This window comes from Typopeltis vanoorti, chromosome 20 (genome assembly GCF_054136105.1).
Source record: "Typopeltis vanoorti isolate ZY-2024b chromosome 20, IOZ_Tvanoo_1.0, whole genome shotgun sequence".
NCBI lineage: Eukaryota > Metazoa > Arthropoda > Arachnida > Uropygi > Thelyphonidae > Typopeltis > Typopeltis vanoorti.
In genome coordinates this window covers 101,854,079-101,872,640 of record NC_143568.1, presented here as the reverse complement: position 1 = coordinate 101,872,640, position 18,562 = coordinate 101,854,079, and the positions used below count along the sequence as shown (strand labels likewise).

The following is an 18,562-nucleotide window of genomic DNA, read 5'->3' as shown; positions in this document are numbered from 1 at the left end:
TTAGACATTTCATAGCCTACAAAAGACACATTTAGAATGACAGAAGCTAAATATAGCAACTTCAGTTATTTTCGGTCAAGACAAAGGCGGTGAGACATTAAAGAAACAGCTGCTAGGTGACTGGCATAGGGTTCAAGCAGTAGAATCCATAAGACATAAAGTATGGATACAGTTTGAGGTACTTTCTATCCATTACCCAAAAGACGAAGATGATAAAGATGAAGATGCGCCTTCTTGAGAAGGGGGGGGGGGAATTGAATGAGAAAATGGGACTTTCTTGAAGACAGAGGCTTTCCTACAAACCACCTTAGGGTTATTCTACACGATGTAATATTAGGGGAAGTGATAACTCGGCTGATACCAAGAAATGTTCACTGACCTTACTATCCGGATATTTCGATGACGGATGTCTTGTATGAAGGGGTTTGTGACCTCTACTTTAGCTTGCCCTTCTCACGCTGGTTGATCCTTAACCTAAAGACGTAGAGAGGAACAAAGATTAAGAGACGCGATATCTTTGGTGGCGGGAAGTTCACTCTTATCATTGAAAAGTAAGACGCTTCTTACCTAAGTCAACGCAGCGTCAGAATGGGTCGTCTTAGGATTGTTCGATTAGTTTTCTGTACTCTACTTCCCTTTGTGTTGTCTCCACTAATTTTGATACCCGGACAGGTAAGTGACCGTTTCTTTGTATGTAATCTGTAGTCTTAATAGTTGCAGTTTTTTACCCAATTAAATACGTCAAAATGTTTAATGTATTGAAATCTAAAGTAGCAGATTGCACAACATCCTCGTCGTTCAAAGACATTTGTTGTTAATAACACTCTCACAGAATATCTGATTGTCTGCTAAATTATTCGCAGATTTCAAATTTGAATATAATTACTGCGTGTCCTCACAGTTAAATAATTAAGATTAAAAAGCACTTCAGTATGTTTATCACCGAACTCGTAAACCATCTATATTTTTACAACGATCTTTCATTTTCGTTAACTTCGTCTCAAAGGTTAGTACGCATGGGAAAAGAATTAGAATTGCTAGATTAAATTTACAATGACCAGTACTTTTTTTCTGGAATTCTAAGCACATTAATATTCTGTTTGCTTTGAGTATATTTCTAAAGGTTTACTTAATATGTTCGAAAATATTTTACCTCGCAATAATTTCGTTTTCATGGATAAATTGGTTTGAAAAAATCTGCCGATAATCGAAAAACTTGAGTATTGATTAAAATTAAAATTGACGAAATTAAAATGACTAAAGTAAAATAAAATTACTAAAAACAGCTTAAAGAATTTAAAATGGAAAACAAACGACATTCACCTCTGCTCGAGATTGACAAAATTGAAATAAATGGCTTAGCCGAAATACAGAATGTTGAAAACAAGCATTGACTGATAAATTATTCTACTGTTGTAACATAAGGACTAGTGCTGTAAAAAATACTTTTCACCCATTAAAAAAACAGTTAATTTGTGCCATGTAAGCAACAGATCAGTTTTAAATGGAAGTGGATAATATTACTTTTTTTTTTCAGTCCAAAAGAATGAAAAATTTGTGTTTCCCCTCATTCACTTTTTACTACGTTTATAGCTCTTGGGAGGTAGTCCGCATATCTATAAGGTTAGTCGGATTCAAACTCATAATGTTTAGAAGTGGTGATGAGCAACTTTCCACTGGATTATAGAAGGCTCGCCTATTTCATTGTTGACGATGTAATATGTCATCATCGTCGAATTCCTGACATGTACCCTCAAGGGGTGTACAGGATATGATAGTACTACATGAAGAATTTACATCATTACTAACTTCCTATCTACAATTTTCCTCCAAATCAGTCTGTTACTTGTCAAGACTCCAACATTATCAGATCTTATATTTCAATCGTCTAAGACAATTTGTAATAAGGCAAATCACCTGAGATTAGCTCTGCTAACGCATTCCTGGATGTTGACAATATCAAGTTCTTTCCTAATATCCTCGTTTTTAATATGATATTGCCGTTGATGCCATCTGTTCACGCCTATAATCTTTCTCAGGACTATCATATCTGCGGTCTCTAGTCTTTGGTCAAGTGTTTTACTTCTGACCCAGCTCTCAGATCCATAAGTTAAAACTGGTTTGAACACTGTCTTGTACACAGTTAATTTAGTGTTCCGACTAATTTCTCTCTTATTCCATATAAATTTATTCAATTGACTTCCCACCACACCAGCTTTGCTGATTCTGTTCTCTATTTCCATATTTAATTTACCATCTTCACTAAAAATCGTGCCTAAGTAGCTGAAATGTTTCACTTGTTCCACAGGTTCTCCATTCACAACATAGTTGACATTTTCAATTATTCTGCCTATTTTCTTTGTCTTTGTGTTTTTATTGCTGACCTTCATACCATATCTATTACAACAGTTATTCAATTTAGTCAGAGGATCTTGCAGACTTGTAGCGGATTTATTTAGAAGTATAACATTGTCCGCATAAAGCAAAGAGCTAATATTAACATCTCCAATTCTGATATCATGTTTAATACCACTTTCCTTCATAATGTGATCCATATAGATAACGAATAACAGAGGGGATAATGTACATCCTTGGCTCACACCAGATTTAACATTAAACCATCTTCCTGTACTTCCTTTAATTCCAACTGCTGACTTACAACTCAAATAAAGACTAAGTATTGCTTGATATAATGCCCAATTGACACCATATAGCTGTAGCGTATTGAATAGCTTCTCTCTTGGCACCTTGTCATATGATATTTCCAAATCGACAAAACTTAAATACAGATCTTTGTTGTATTCCCATGCTTTCTCGACTATTTGTCGTAAAGTGAAGATCTGATCCTGACAGCCTCTATTTGGCCTGAATCCAGCTTGTTCTTCACCAAGCTTTTCTTCCACATTTCTTCTCAACAGTTTCTCAAGTATGCTTGCATAGATCTTGCCAGGAACACTCAGTAGGGAAATACCTCTGTAATTCTCACATTCAGTTTTATTTCCCTTTTTTATATATCGGTACTGTTAGAGCTCTACTCCAATCATTGGGAATTCGTCCCTCTGTCCAGGCTTTCTGAACTATGCAGTGCAGCCACTGTAAGACTCTTATACCACCATACTTCAGCATTTCTGGTCGAATATCATCTACTCCTGCTGCCTTTCCACATTTCAACCCTTTGATGGCTTTTTCTACTTCAAGTATGGATATGTATTCCTGACTGTATGCCTGTTGAGTATTTTTTACCACTGTGCTATCACTGCTTGTTTCATGTAGCAATTTTTCGAAATAATTACTCCATACTTCAAGGATATCTTTTTCTCTCGTTTTCATATCACGTTTATCGTCTCTAACTCCTTTACAGCACTCTTTCCCCCATTTCTAAGCTTCTTCAATAACCTCCAGAATATCTTACCACCTTCTTGATATTTATTTTCTATGTTCTGGGCATAGAAAATAAATATCAAGCTATAACATATAAATATCAAGCTATAACATAGAACATAGAAAATAAATAAGATATTTATTTTCTATGTTCTTGACATAGAAAATAAATATAATAAATAACCTCCCATGACTTTTGTTTAGCTAGTTTTATACAGTGTTTAGCTTTCTTACATTTGTCTTTGTATTCCCTAAGAGCACAAGCTGACTTATTTGACAGGAACTTTTGATATGCTTTCTTCTTTTCCTTCACTGCCTCTTTAACTTCCTGTGTCCACCAGGGAGTTCTGATTTTTTTATCCTTGCACGCAACCTCACCACATGCCTCTCTGGCTGAATCAATCAGGATTTTTTTCAAGGCTTGCCACTGAATCTCCAAGGTTTGGTTCCTGTTCTCAAACTCTTTCATTTTTTCTTCAATAAGCTTTGTGTATTTTAGTCTACAGTTCGCATCTGAGAGCTGCTCAACTTTAATTCTTTAAAACTTTCTTACATGTTATTCTTTTCAATATGAAATTCAATTTTATCCTTCTCAAGACTAAATAGTGATCACTTCCAATTTCAAATCCTCTGTACACTCTGGTATCCTGCACCAGTGGGAAAAACATCACTATCAACAATAACATAGTCAATGAGACTTTTGTTATTTCTAGCCTCTTCTCTCCATGTGAATTTGTGCGCATTTTTATGTTGGAACATGGTGTTAGTAATAACCAGTCCATGTCCTGAGCAGAAATCCAACAGGCATTTGCCATTATTATTAGCTTTGCTCTTTTCTTCAAATTTCCACCAAAATATTTTTGTATGTCTGACATACAAATGTAATATGTTGGCAGGGGAAAGCACCTCACCACACCACATCTTGGTTGCACAGAACTATTTTATTATCTACAGAAGAATGGTTGTAGAATATATATAAACAACGGTGTTATTATGAGTTTGCGGTATTCGAGACATTAATACGAGAGAAGTGATGCACATCAAATTTATAAGAAATGTTTATAAGGAACAGAACAGACTAAGATATCATCTACAAATTTCAATTTCGTATGAGCCAAATTACTATACTATTGAATCAGTTGGCAATAACATGAATTGTACTTGATTGTCATGAGAAAGGTACTTTTTATCCTGCAGGGTAAAGTTAGTTTGATGTGGATAATTTAGTTTTCAACATTATTTAAAAATTTTAGGCTGTAGATAAGTTAAACAAAATCAAAGGTAAGATTAATAGTCCCGCATAAATGGGCTATGGAAAAGAAAATTCATATGATCTTCATCGTGCCCAAGAAGGTTACATTTTAGAGGATGCCAAGACAATGTACCTGTTGAAAGCTATTATAGCCACGAAGTTTGGAAAAGGCGCCATGATATCGGCCTGATCCTCATAAATACAAGAACAATGCTTAGTGCCAAAGTACAAGGCTTAGAGAGATTGATGGCTAACCAATACCAAGCCCTGATCCAAATTCTCGACGTTCTTATTTGTTCATATGATTGGAATAAGTTGTCTGAATATTATTATTCACACAATTGAGCTTTAAAATTGCTACTTAATATTTAACAAACCTTGAAATTATAAATGGTTTAATTTTTTTTTTTTTTTTGGAACGTGACACTTTGCTTAGATTCTTACTGATGTGTCAGTTAATACTTCGACAAAGGTAATGATAAAAGTTCGTTTTATGTTACTATTGAGAAAGAAATATCGTGTATTGTTGCTGCTACCCGGACAGCCCTATCAATCAAAGAGAATGACGGTGTGTTTTTCTGACTCCATCCACATTTGGATAAGTGTGGATGGAGTCGGTTACTATGTATTGTATCCCGAAACGGGGGGGGGGGGATATGAAAAAGGATGTAGATTACATTCACATCGTGTAATCAATACCATTACTGCAGTTTCTGGCAGCATCATGGTTATTACGAGGGCAATGAGTGAGTCGGTTGTTTCGAAATAACAACTAAACCGACTAAGGCTATGAAAGATGACAAACCCGAATTTTCACGGAAAGGAATTCTCCCCCCACTCCCAACACACCACACACACACACACACACACACACACACACACACACACCTGAGACTGGATAACTCACTTTCGGTGGAAAAACTCTCATAAAGATTATTTTCGTTCTGGACGGGACTTGAAGGATTTTTTTAAAAAATTAGGATATGGTCAAATAATAACAGTTTATTTTTTTTTAATTCTGCCGTGTATAATCTTAAATTCGATCTGTTTATTTACTCTTTTATCCTTCTTTTATTTTTTAAATGACGAGACAATGTTTCATAATAATCTCTACTTCTTATAAACAACACGACGCAGCAAAAGATATCTTCTGTATTGCACAACATGTTCGTCGAATTTCACTTGTGTACTTATCACAGTGTTTCTAACATTCGCTTTTCAAACCAGGCACAAAAACAGAACGGAAATGCGTAACAATGTGCTTCTGCGCATGTCCGTTAACAAAATTAGTAGAAATTCGTCTTTCTTTTTTTTTCAAGATCACTAAAGTGTTTTTTATAATAATAAATTTTAGTGCTTTATTTCTAATAACGTTTTCTTATGTTGCTATTTTTCCCAGGAAGGAAAATGTGCTTTTCTTATTATTCTAATGGGTGTCTATTGGATGATCGGGGCTGTTCCGATGGGTATAACTGCTCTCCTTCCAGTCACTTTCTTGCCGTTATTCGGCATTATGAGCTCCATCGAGACATGTCAAAACTACATGAGAGTAAGTATTCTGGTTGGCTTGTTGAAAATACCTTCTACTAAAGACTAATGGAAATTTTCAAGATTTTTTAGTTACACTGAATCCATTTGATAGTTTCAAAGGATAACCAATAAGTGAAAGTTAAAGAATTTCACTTATTAATTAATTTTATGATGTATTTGCCAGCTTCAACAGAAACCGTACAGACCCTCGAAACAAGTGGTGTGCACTTCACACAAAAAAGAGGCCATTGAGTGAATGTCTTGCACAATACCACGAATTTCACATTCTAATTACTTCTTTGTACATAAAATTTAAAAAAATATATAAGCGGCAACTGATGGAGAGACGGGAAAACAAGTGCTGCCATCTCTTGGTACCTAATCCTAACAGGATATGTTACTATCTGAAATAATGTGGGTTCTATGGTCGATTTTCTTGAGTTTACGGGGCGAAAAACTGATTGCCCGTGCCAGAGATCGACTAATTGGGGAACAGGTCGAAGAATGGCTTAAAAAAATTTCTCCAGTAGTTTATCATTGAGGCCTAGTTTTTTTTTTTCATTTTTGTAAATCGAAGAATTAACAGTAATTAAAAGATATTCAAATAGTAAGTTTATTATATTTGAGGTAATTTATCACGCCATAAAATTAGATTATAACTGCAAAGTTAGATCGGTGCAACTATCCTCTCTTAGCAGAAATTTAATTTTTAATACAAATACAGAAATAAAATAAATTCAATAACTTCTTTCATTTTTCCAAAAGAAGTGGGAGGACTCAGTCCAAACTTTAGGAAATTAGTGAGTGCCCGGTCACCCTTAGTCATTGTTAATTGAGCTCGAGGCTGCCAATGATTTTGAAGACTTCGAGACAATGACAACTTCCTCCATCTTGTGATCCTAAAGCCTAACTGGCATTACCGTCTAAAATATAATTCGATTTTTCCAATATCCTGGGAGGGGATCTTAGTAGTCTTGTGCTATAGATCGATTAACTGGATGATGAAAAAAGCTAGGGAAAAAAAGTTTATCTAAATCTTAGATCTGGGCACAAGATTCCTCTGATAGTTTTCAGTGCAAAAAGTTTGTTCACCTCCTTAAATATTATTTATAATAATTAGATTTTATTATTATTTTCAGGAGGGCTCAATGATGTTCTTAGGTAGTTTGATGGTGGCGGTGGCAGTGGAGAATAGCAACTTACACAAGAGGATTGCTCTGAAAGTATTACTTGTCGTTGGGAGTGACATCAAAAGGTAAGGCGCATTCTAAGAACAGATGCTTTATTCAGTGAAAGAAAAATCGAGATTTACTGTATAAGTAAAATGTTAGTGCGTATCTTTCTGAATGTCACGTGTAAGGTTGGGAGGAGGAGGCTGTAATGTTAAACAATCATGTCCTGTTCTTGTACACTGCGATGGCAACTGGTGCAATATACTTGGAAAACAAGGAAAAAGTGCTTCACGGAAAACTATAATTACAGGAGGTATACAGGAAGATGTCAGCAAGATACCTTAATGGTTTGCTTCGGAACATTAAAGGAGAGCGAAATGCATTTGTTCTCTATTTCGTAAGAGTTTGTCACGTTTCATGCATTCTATTTTAAAAAAGTGGTATAAAGAAACTATATGTAATTTTATGCACTTCCGTTGCAGTTGCAACAGGAAGTGCAAAACAAACGCCCGAGTTAGTAACAAAAGCAAATACGACTTGCTCGAGTAGCAGTGAAGGAAAGAGCTGTCACCTCGCCTGCCTATTTTCTATTTCTGCCTATTTTTGCGTGATGAGCTTCTTAAGTGATTCCTAAGACTAAGTGATGTATAATTCTCCATTTGTATTGCGATCCTCCCTTAAAGAATTTATATGATTTTTGCAAATGTCTAGCCAGAAGGAGCAATTTTTAATCTTAATCCCTTATTAAAAATAGTTTTAAGAGGCTTATCTAGCCGCGTCGTATTAACCGTCATTTACCCAGTTTTATTAAATGCAAGACACTTATTTGCTTTACTCCTTTTCACATATTTAGGGTTAATATTTGCTTTCTTAGTTAACCATGCCCTTAACTTTATAGTCAATAATTGATGGCTAATAATAATTTCTGTTGTCTATGGTATTTTTAAGACATTTACTTCTCTAATTTCTTGTTTAGGGATTTACATCCTGGAATATAAACATTACGAGAAATGTCCTTAAATTTAATTAGATCGCCATCTCGCTCCTTAAAAAACAGCTTACTTAAAATTCCAAAGTAGTTTTATATTACTTTACCAACCCCTTTATATTACCATCATATTTCATATTGCCATCTCTTCTCTTAATTTGTTTTCCTAACGAGGTTAAAAAGCCACTGGCCCACATAGCAGTTCAATACTTAATTCCAGGGACATCATTACTGAGTTCACGACTCGTGCCCGTCTATCAGGTTCGTGTACTACTTGAAGAAGCAAGCTGTCTCGAATTGGATTAAAATATCAATACTGGACTATGCTTAAATCGCCTACTTTTTTTTTCTTTACTAGTAAATAAAATATGTAATAACATTACTAATTTCTCTACTGCGATACCACATGCTCCATGCTAACAAACACTCCGCTCTTTTCGGTATATGGATTTAACGAATCACCAATTGCACCGTTGATCCTTCCTTGTGATAAATAAACTCTCTCTCTCTCTCTTATTTATTTATTTTTTTTTTCTGACAGCATTTAGAATCCTTTGTGTATTTCTTCAGTCAAGAATCCTATCATAAATGATAATTTCCATATCATAGAATCTCCATAAAACTTAAGTCTTTCTCCAAATTTGACATATTGTATGCGGGGGGGGGGGGGGATTTTGATATTATTACTTACATGAAGTTCTGTTACTGTTCTGGTTTACTGAAATGGAATTTTTTTCTCTACCCATTATACGACAAGAATTTAGTTTGTTCTCTCTTATTATACAAGAAAAAAAAAAAAAAAAAAAGAAAAACAAAACACGATGTTGTGATCGATACAGACTGCTTCGCTACTGTTCCCAACAAAAGTTGCAATGAACACCAGCGACATCTCGTAACAGATGCAATAAAATCTAGGGGGGGGGGGATCTTTCATAGTCTTTCTGCTCAATGAGTGGAACAGGGATATCCAGAAGAAACTAAGATCTTGACAAGTACTGTATCTCTTATGAATTTGGTAACATCAAAGCTCAGCCTCGAATTACGCATCTATATAGCAAGCTCTAAAGTACACACATATTTTATTTATATTTTGCATTAAAAAAGTGCTTTGATTGAAGTTATAACCTCTCTTTTCTTATAAATATGATGATTTATATTTATACATAAATATAATACATTATATATATATATAATATTAGGGTTACCAAGTCATGTTATAAGCTTGGTTATTTAACTCCTAATCCCAAGTAAGCAAACAGTTAAGTTTGCGCCTGAAACGTAGTTCAAGTCTAAAGATGGTACAACACCAGGGCAACTCATTGTAAAGGTGGGTAAAGCTCTGATCACTATTCTTAGTATTTCCCATAATGTAAAGCACATCTCACTAGAAGATGTATACTGCAATGCATTATGGGTGGGGTTTCAACTACCCAGGCCGGTTTCAACCTTTTTATGAGGTCTCCTCAGTGAATAAAAGCTTGAAACCGGTCTGGGTAGTGACCCCACCCATAATGCATTGCAGTATACATCTTCTAGTGAGATGTGCTTTACATTATGGGAAATACTAAGAATAGTGATCAGAGCTTTACCCACCTTTACAATGAGTTGCCCTGGTGTTGCACTATCTTTAGACTTGAACTACGTTTCAGGCGCAAACTTAACTGTTTGCTTACTTGGGATTAGGAGTTAAATAACCAAGCTTATAAAATTACTTGGTAACCCTAATATACAGTATCCCCAAGTTAAAAAATTATATATATATAGAATAATATATATATATAATGGTTTATATATGTCTCCACAGGTTAATGCTTGGTTTTATGATGACGACGATGTTCTTGTCTATGTGGATCAGCAACACTGCTTCCACTGCCATGATGGTTCCTATTGTGGAGGCTGTGCTAAAGGAGATAAGCAAGAGCGACACGGACCTCTCCGATCAAGAAAATTCTAGTATGTTAGTCTAATATTTTTCTAGATAATGGATGAAGTTATGATTATGAATAAAATGCACGCCTGACGTAAGGAATTTGTTATAAACAGTGTCTTATAGAAAGCTAAAAAAACGTCCTTGATTAGTCGACTTTTCACCACGTGATGGCCCTTTCTCCCACCACGACAAAGCACACAATCAAATATAGCTTCCCTATTTTGTTAATAGTTATTTACTTGTAGATTTCATGGACGTATTACATCATATCCGTCGAAAGCATGTGCCAAATATTCATTGAAATCAGTTCCTAAGTTGTTTCGTTAGAGCAATGAAAGTTTGTCAAAAAATATATATTTTTATAATATATTTTTTTATATTTATATTAATATATAAATTTTTTTTTCTAGTTCCAATGCATAAACTCGTAGAAAAAGGTGCCAATGGAGATTGCAACGATGCAGAAAAATCTTTAAATGATAATGAAGATCATAGGTAGGTATGATAATTAGTTCATAAGTGAACTCTTGGTAAGTGTGTACATAAATTAGTAAAAAAAAAAAAAAAAACCCTAAGAGGCTTCATTTAATGGGTGGATGTAATATCCTTTATTTTAATAGCTTACGTTTTTCTAAACGAAGCCTTACAGGCTTTTTATACTTAATCCGGAGAGCTGTGCAATCTTTAGCTATCAGTAACTTAACCTAAATAAGCTAGCTTTAGCTTCTAATATTAGTGGATGGAGTTATACCTATGGAGTTGAACCTTCACTGTAAGGTTCAAGATTCCCACACGTTTTGCCTCACACAGAATGTCTGGAATGTGACAGTCTCGGACTTTAGTTCAAACCACTTGATACCAAGAAATATCTCCGGTGAACTCTACCTAGTTTCTACCTGTCAACCAGTTCCTTATCTATCTTAATAAATAATCTTCGATATTCATTTGGCATATTTTAATGAGTACGTGGCTTCACAGACGGTTAAAAAGCTTTGCTAAAATCTACATAAGTCATAGTATACGCATATTTTTTTCGGAGTCTTCTTCATAAAAAAATAAATAAATAAATAAAATTAAAGATTATCCAGGATATTCTGGATACGAAACTTAATTAGATTTCTTCATTACTTTGTCTACAACAGTGGCGTCGCGTGCTTATTTCGGTTGGGTATGCTGTCATGCGGGTTATGCAACCCGCGCTACAAATTTCGCTTCAATTTGACCTGCGTGCGTCCGCAGAAAAGTTTCCGGGTGGGGGGGAGTTTGGAGACAAATAATTACATCAATAAATTTTTATAATTATTGATTTAATTAAATAATTACATCAATAAACGTCTTTTAGTTTTTTTTTTATGTAATTATTTATCGATGTAAACCATAAATACATTATTTTCATTTTGCATCGATTTTAATGATCTTTAATTCTTCGGGGGGGGGAGGTATTCAGAATTAATAGTTTTTAGCACAATTTCATATATTAAAAAAAATTAACGGGCATATTTTATTAAAAATCAACTAATTAATTATTCCTAAATTAAATTATTTCAGTTTAAAAGTAAAAAAATCATAAAACTAACGAGTAAAATAATATTAAATTACACACACTTACCTTTTAAAAATGTATTTTTTCTGTTTAAATTTGTTTCAATATAAATTTACAATTCACACTTCATCAGTAACTCACTAGACACAGAGGGCAAACTAACCGGTCACTTCATGAGAAAGATTCCGGTAATTGGACGACATGTTTATTAAGGTAAATAACAATATAAAATAATAATAATAAACCCGACAAGTTTTGTAAGTGGTTTGACGATGTAAGTCAAACGACTTATTGTTATTTACCTTAATAAACATGTGGTCCAATTAGCGGAATCTTTCTTATGAACTGCGAAATCACAGAAACCTACGCCTGTAACCGGTCACTGTTCACAAATCAGAAAAAGATGAACCAAAAACAGGAACACGTGTTCTATGGCTACAGGGCCAGCCCATAATAAAATTTTAAGACAGACAAAGCGTTCCCAGCGTCGAGGGTGTAAGATTTCATATCGCAATCAATTTTACGATTATAATTTGTGGAATTTTTTAATCGATCCCCTGGGGGGGGGGAAGTATCCCGTTCCTCCTCCCCTTGCGGACGCCCATGATCGTGTGATTGCATTTTATCGATGTATGGTCCTCGCGGTAAGCCTAGTGGCTTTGCGCTTCACAACCATATGCGTGGGGAGGGAGTGTCCTAGGTTCGATTCCCATCGCCGACATGAGGAGCTTAAGGATCTTCCTCAGGCATAGCCAAGTTAGTCGGTCTTGGCGTGGACAGCAAGGTTTTTCCCCCCCCCCAGTTTATCTGGGGTTTTTCATCCCGAAAGCAAGCAAACCGACCCCGTGAACACACACGGATCTACAGCCATAAATACTTACCCCCCCCCCCATGAGGGGACTCAACTCGTCCCAATAGATACGGGGGAGAACTCCATACGAATAAATAAATAAAAATCGATGTAGGAAAGTTTCGGGAGGCCATTGCGCATCAGCGCTCATCTTAATTGGTCCAATGCAATGAATTGCAGGATACCTTTGAATACTTCTGCGTAGAGTGGGGGAAAAAAATCTGTTTGTTTTAAGATTTATTAGAAAACGACAATGAAGGAGAATGCTATATTTAGTTGGTATATTTGAAATATTCAAAGATGAAAATATGTGAACCATCATTTATAAACTAGAATAAAAATGTCTCTATATACCATTAAAAAACTTTGCAACCTCATCAGATGCTATACCGCACAAGCAAAAGAAAAAATAATTAGCATTTTTCTCCTAACATCTACTTTCAAATTTTCAGTTCTAGAAAACATGCGTAACAACTGTTTGTAATACAGCCGTCGATTACCCAAAGCGCTCAACTCATAACAAGTGACAACGTTCAATTGGATTGGTTGACACAATAACCAATCACAGACGCTAGGTGCTGAGTGAGCTCAAAATTTTAGCTCACCCGGACGCGCCTTCTCAGCGGTTTAAAAATATTACAAAGCTAAGAATTTGACCCGCTGCGCCTTCTTTATATCTCTTCGAATGGCATGTTCGAAAGGCTGTTAACGGGAATGTGACGCAATGTTTACACGGTGAAAAGCGCCTTCTTCATGAAGTACTAATGCTTTATTACCCTCGTGAAAAGGACGAAGCATTAGTATATTGTGTTCAATTTTAGGAATCGCGCGAAGTCTGCAAACAATTGGGGGAGTCTTTAACGGGAACAAATACAAAAATATAATATGGGTGATACTGATATTTCGTGGATGAGCACCGCACACCCGGAATATTGGCCCCTGGTCTACAACAATTATAAGACTACTCAGGCTACGATTTTCCATTTTATATGGTGATCCTCCCATACAAACTGGTATGACCCTTAAGATTCCCGATTTTAGGAATTTATTTAAAATAATTAAGTGGCTTAATTAACCTCGATATGTCATCCCTACCTCCAGCCTATCAGTTGCCAGATGTTTTAAAATAAATCAGCAACCTCCTCCTTCTGTATTACACAACTGACTTTTCAGCTCGTTTGACCTGACCTTGTTCGACAAACACTGGCGAAGTAGTTGTTCAATTCCTCGGGTATCGCAGAGAATTTTCCAACGTTACACCCACAGAGCTTCTTTTGGTTGACTTTACTTTACTCTTGAGCACATCTATAAGATGCTCCGAACTGATAGCTATAAGTCAAATTTAGTTTTATAATGCTTAATGATTTTTCTAATTATAAACTTATTGTTCATGTTTGGAGTTGATTTTCAATTTCAATTATAATTATCAGCTGGTATTTCAGATTTCAATTACATTTCTAAAGTTTTTTTTGTCCAATAGGATGTATTTCTTTAAAAAGAAAAGAAAACTAACTACTCATCTAGACAACTTCAGTATTGTGATCAAATTTACTTTTCGGAATAAGTTTAAACATTTCTTAATTTATTAAGAAAACAAATGCGTCCTGTTCATTATTTGTAATTCCTTCAGGTAAATTCTGACTGCAAATTTATCTTTTCGATGTTTGTTATCATATCCTCAAAATCAGCTTTCTTAAATTCCAACGTTGTGGCTTCCTTATGTAACACCATCTTTCTTAATTTTCCAATCAGGGTTAAAAGCCACTTCCAGTGGATCTGTATAACTGATATTAGCTACTTAAATATAAAGAGCCAATAGGCTTCATTTCGGCGATATAAACATTATTTAAATTAAGGGGATATTAATAAAGGGATATAAAACAATGTGGGATTTAATATCCCCTTAATTTAAATGATATTAGTCTATTCTTAATTCCTCTGAGTTTATTATTAAATATCAAACTCGGTCATAATGGTGCAAGATTCTTCTAAAAAAAAGACACGATGATACTAAATAAGTAAAAAAAAAAACTCGCATCATGGAATTTGTCAATACTGAGGTAAGGTATTGTAAAAACTCGATGTAGCTTAAAAATACCAAAGCACTTTACATCGATTTTTACATAGGTCAAGTCCCATGAGAACTGTAAATAACTTTGTGTCTCTGTATATTTTGTGCTAGATATTATTGTAAATAACCCTTTGGTTATTTACAATAATGAGGGCATAAGAAAGGTTGTTTACGACTTTTGTGTATGAGAAAGTGCTTACAAACTCTGCGCATAAACACCTCCAAAGTCAGTCTAAAAGGTTCAAACAACTTTCCGCTGGCCGGCAACTTACGATCAAAAGAGTGCACGGAGAGAACAAAGAACGGGTTGACTTAAAAGAAAATAAAAGTCATGCCGAATTCTTCGGGGGTTACAACCCTTAGTGCAAGTACCCGAGATCGCAAAATAAAAGGGGACTGAGCCGAGCAGAGGGGGGCTTCCAGTCGTCAGCAGAGAGTCATCAGAAGTCCGAACCAGAGCAGTGGCGGCAGAGAAAAGAGGCGAGGCAAGACCCCAGTTACAAAAGAGGAGAGCCGAGATCCAGGTGCTGAGAGAGCAAAACGCGAAGCACTGGTATACCAAAGAGAGCCAGATCAGTCATCGGCGGTCGGCAGTTGCAGTCATCGGCGATTAGTAGCAGAAGTGGCGGCAATTAGAAGCAGAAGTTCCCGAAGTAAGGATCCAGAGGAGAATTTCCCCGTATGCTGAAACCTCTTGTATATGAACTATTCGAGTACCGCAGATTGCAGTCAAAAAGCCCGCTAATGTCCCGAAGTGATACCACTGTAGCAAGATACTCCTGAAGGAAGCGTAAAACTCGAGATGAAAGAAAAGCCATACAGACTTGAGTAAAACAAAATTTGACTGAATGTGCGATACAGAGCCTCTGTAAGTTACATCCTTTTGTATACTTTCTCTTATAATCTAGGAGATACGGACTGTTAAGAATTAGTTTAATAGTAATAAGTGTCCATAAGAGAGTCATTTGGCGTGTTAAAAGTTGATATGAGATTTGTAAAAATAACTTAACAGAGAGTTAGCTAACCTCTTTGCGAGTATACTAGAAGTTTAATAAGTTGAATTTGTAAACAGAGAGTAAATACGTTTTTGAGTTAAAGAGATTATTTAGTGTTGAAGTAAAAGGGTTCTAATTTATGCTAGTACAGGTAGAGAAAGTAACCTCCCTGTCACTTAATTTATGTACTTTATATTTATTGTAAATAAATGGGTTTTATTTAGATGCCAATAGAGCTGCTTGATCTTTATTTTACAACTGCACTGTTCCTAAATAAAATCGGACTTGTGAGCGGGAAACAAATAAGGCATTAAAAGCGCAGTTTTTTATGTAAACTTTGTTGAAGGAAGTTACGCTAGTGAGAGAGAGAGAGAGAGAGAGAGAGATCTACCGGAAGTTTTATTGAGTCTTATGCCGAATATTTGATATACTGCTGGCGGTCTGAGAAATAAATTTTTCAGTGTTCATAGGCATACGACTAATAAACACGGAAGGTGGATAAACATAATACGCAGAATAACAATGCTGACAACATTATATAAATGCAATATGACATGTTAAAGTTACAGCTTATGTTTCGACATTGATTGAATAGTTAATAATTGGAATTGTTCGATTAATGCTTTAGATTACGAAACAAATGCACTGCGATCTAACGCAGTGTCGGAATTACCACGTTCGGTCAGTTGCGGCTAGACCTCGCCGTTATTCGTTTTCACACTTGTCACTGCATAACAAGTGAATCCGACACTGCTGGTTGAGCTGTGTCACTACAGATAAATTGTATGCTTGCGCGCGTTATTTCTGTGAGATACGAAACTTTTACTGTTGGTGTGTGTTCGTGATGAGATTTAACAAAATATTTTTGTTAAATCTTATTTCATTCTGTTAAAATAACATATAATTATTTATTCAACATATAATTATTTAGCGACCGTTTGCATAGACTGTTATACCTTACCTGAGGTATAACATATCCTTTCATACCACTCTAATAATGAATTAAGCTATTTTGACACTAAATACTATGGAACTGTAATACTATTTAATTAAACGCCAGTTATAATGACATTAGGATACTTAATGAACAATGCGTAATAAAATGTAATATTCTTGACCAAAAATTCTACTGCATTATGAATGTACAGATACCGGCCATTGAATTAGACACGTTTATGAAATTATACGTAAATGTCATTTACGCAGCGTCACGTACGTCACCACGTGTTCTAGGCAACTATTTAAGAATGCTGGTCAGTAATCGTCAACAGTGTTGATCACAATGGGAAAAAATAAAAGAATCTTTCAGAGTTCAAAACAGCAGAGCTGACTCGTTTCTCAAATGGTGAGATATCCCGGTTGTTTAATCAGTGGAAAAATAACCTACATTGCTTCTAAGAGGCGTAACTGTGGTCCTAAGACAGTGTCAGGAAGGAGATCGCCGTCGTCTGAGAAAGCTTATACGTACAAACTTTCCTACATGCAGCAGTTGATCGAAGCATTTAATTAAGGTTGTTCCCGACCCATATCTCAACGAACTATACTCAGGGAATTGAATAGAATCAGTACTGGCAGTCGCAAGCCCATACGGAAACAGGGTATTAAATAAAAATTTTCTAATTCAGTGGCCGGTGTTTGTAATTTACTTTAGACAATAACACTCTTTAGCTGTTAAAAACCATGATTTTTTCCGATAACTTTCAAAAAAAAAAAAAAAAAAATGGGAGCAAACGCCACTTCCGCATAGTTACACGTGCGCCTCTTATTATTAAAAAGATTCCCATATGGTCATATTTACATATTCGTTGGTAGTTTATTATGAAATAAATCGCATGAATAACATGAGTAAACTTATTCAGCTACAGTTACGTCAAGTTGTTTAAACACCAATTTTTATAAAGTTGCTTCCACTAAATATCAAAGTATGTAGATTCGCGTATTGACGGAATCATTATAAAGTTCTAAAACAGAACAAAAATATAAACTTCTTGAAAGTTACAATTACCAGGTCTAGTCATGTGCCTTATAAAATAATAAACATTTCACAACGAAAATTTCCATGAAAAACAAAATACTCCATCGAAAATTATATATATATATATATTTATAATCTCAAATTATTCTGACTACTTGATTATACATTTGCGAAATTTTCATTACTTCCAATAGATGGTGCTTCGCTCATTGCCAAGGGCGGACAGTATTCCCTCGGTAGGATTGACATAAAAATAAATACACGTTGATGCAGTGATTAATGTAAAAATTGCCATAATATAATATTAGTGATGCGTTTATTATTATTAGATATTTGTGAGTTTTTGGAAACAGTCCAAGAATTCGAAAGAATGTGTTAAATCGATGAAATCTTAAACTTAAAACACTGATAGCAGTCCATTATAATTAACTTTCAAAGATCATGTCTCTTAATACGAAATAGTGTGAAAGAGTTTGAATTTTTTTATATAAATTTGATTTAAATTACAGATAAATAGTATATATTCATATATTGAATTTTAATATAAAATTTTCGAGAAGGTTATAAAACTACAATACATTAACATCGTGGGTGGAAAATGGTCTAAGTTTAATTTTAATAAAAAATCGATTAATTTAATATTAATCGTAATTATATTTACCATCAACAATTTCCTGATATGTACAGGTTACTATGACAATATTAAGTTTATATTATTAATCTCCTATCAATAATTTTCCTGGAAATCAGTCTATTATTTGTGAGCACTCCAATGCTGTCATATCTAAAATTTCTTGCTTAATAATTTAATTATTAAATTTAATAATTCGGGGTAATAAATTACTTTTAAACAATTCGGAAAATACAAATCCTGC

The 18,562-nt window shown here is 34.9% G+C and overlaps 1 protein-coding gene across 2 annotated transcripts in view; it reads left to right on the top strand.

Annotated features, from left to right (window-relative positions):
- The first annotated feature begins 561 nt into the window (after positions 1-561).
- Positions 562-18,562, top strand: part of LOC150095725 (Na(+)/citrate cotransporter-like) — a 44,030-nt gene continuing 26,029 nt past the window's right edge. For both annotated transcript variants that reach the window (XM_090410184.1, XM_090410183.1), the window contains exons 1-5: positions 562-672; positions 6,033-6,182; positions 7,303-7,418; positions 10,128-10,276; positions 10,664-10,748. In XM_090410184.1, coding sequence (XP_090266310.1) covers positions 589-672; positions 6,033-6,182; positions 7,303-7,418; positions 10,128-10,276; positions 10,664-10,748 — 584 coding nt within the window. In that variant the 5' untranslated portion in view covers positions 562-588. The remainder of the gene's footprint in view (positions 673-6,032; positions 6,183-7,302; positions 7,419-10,127; positions 10,277-10,663; positions 10,749-18,562) is intronic.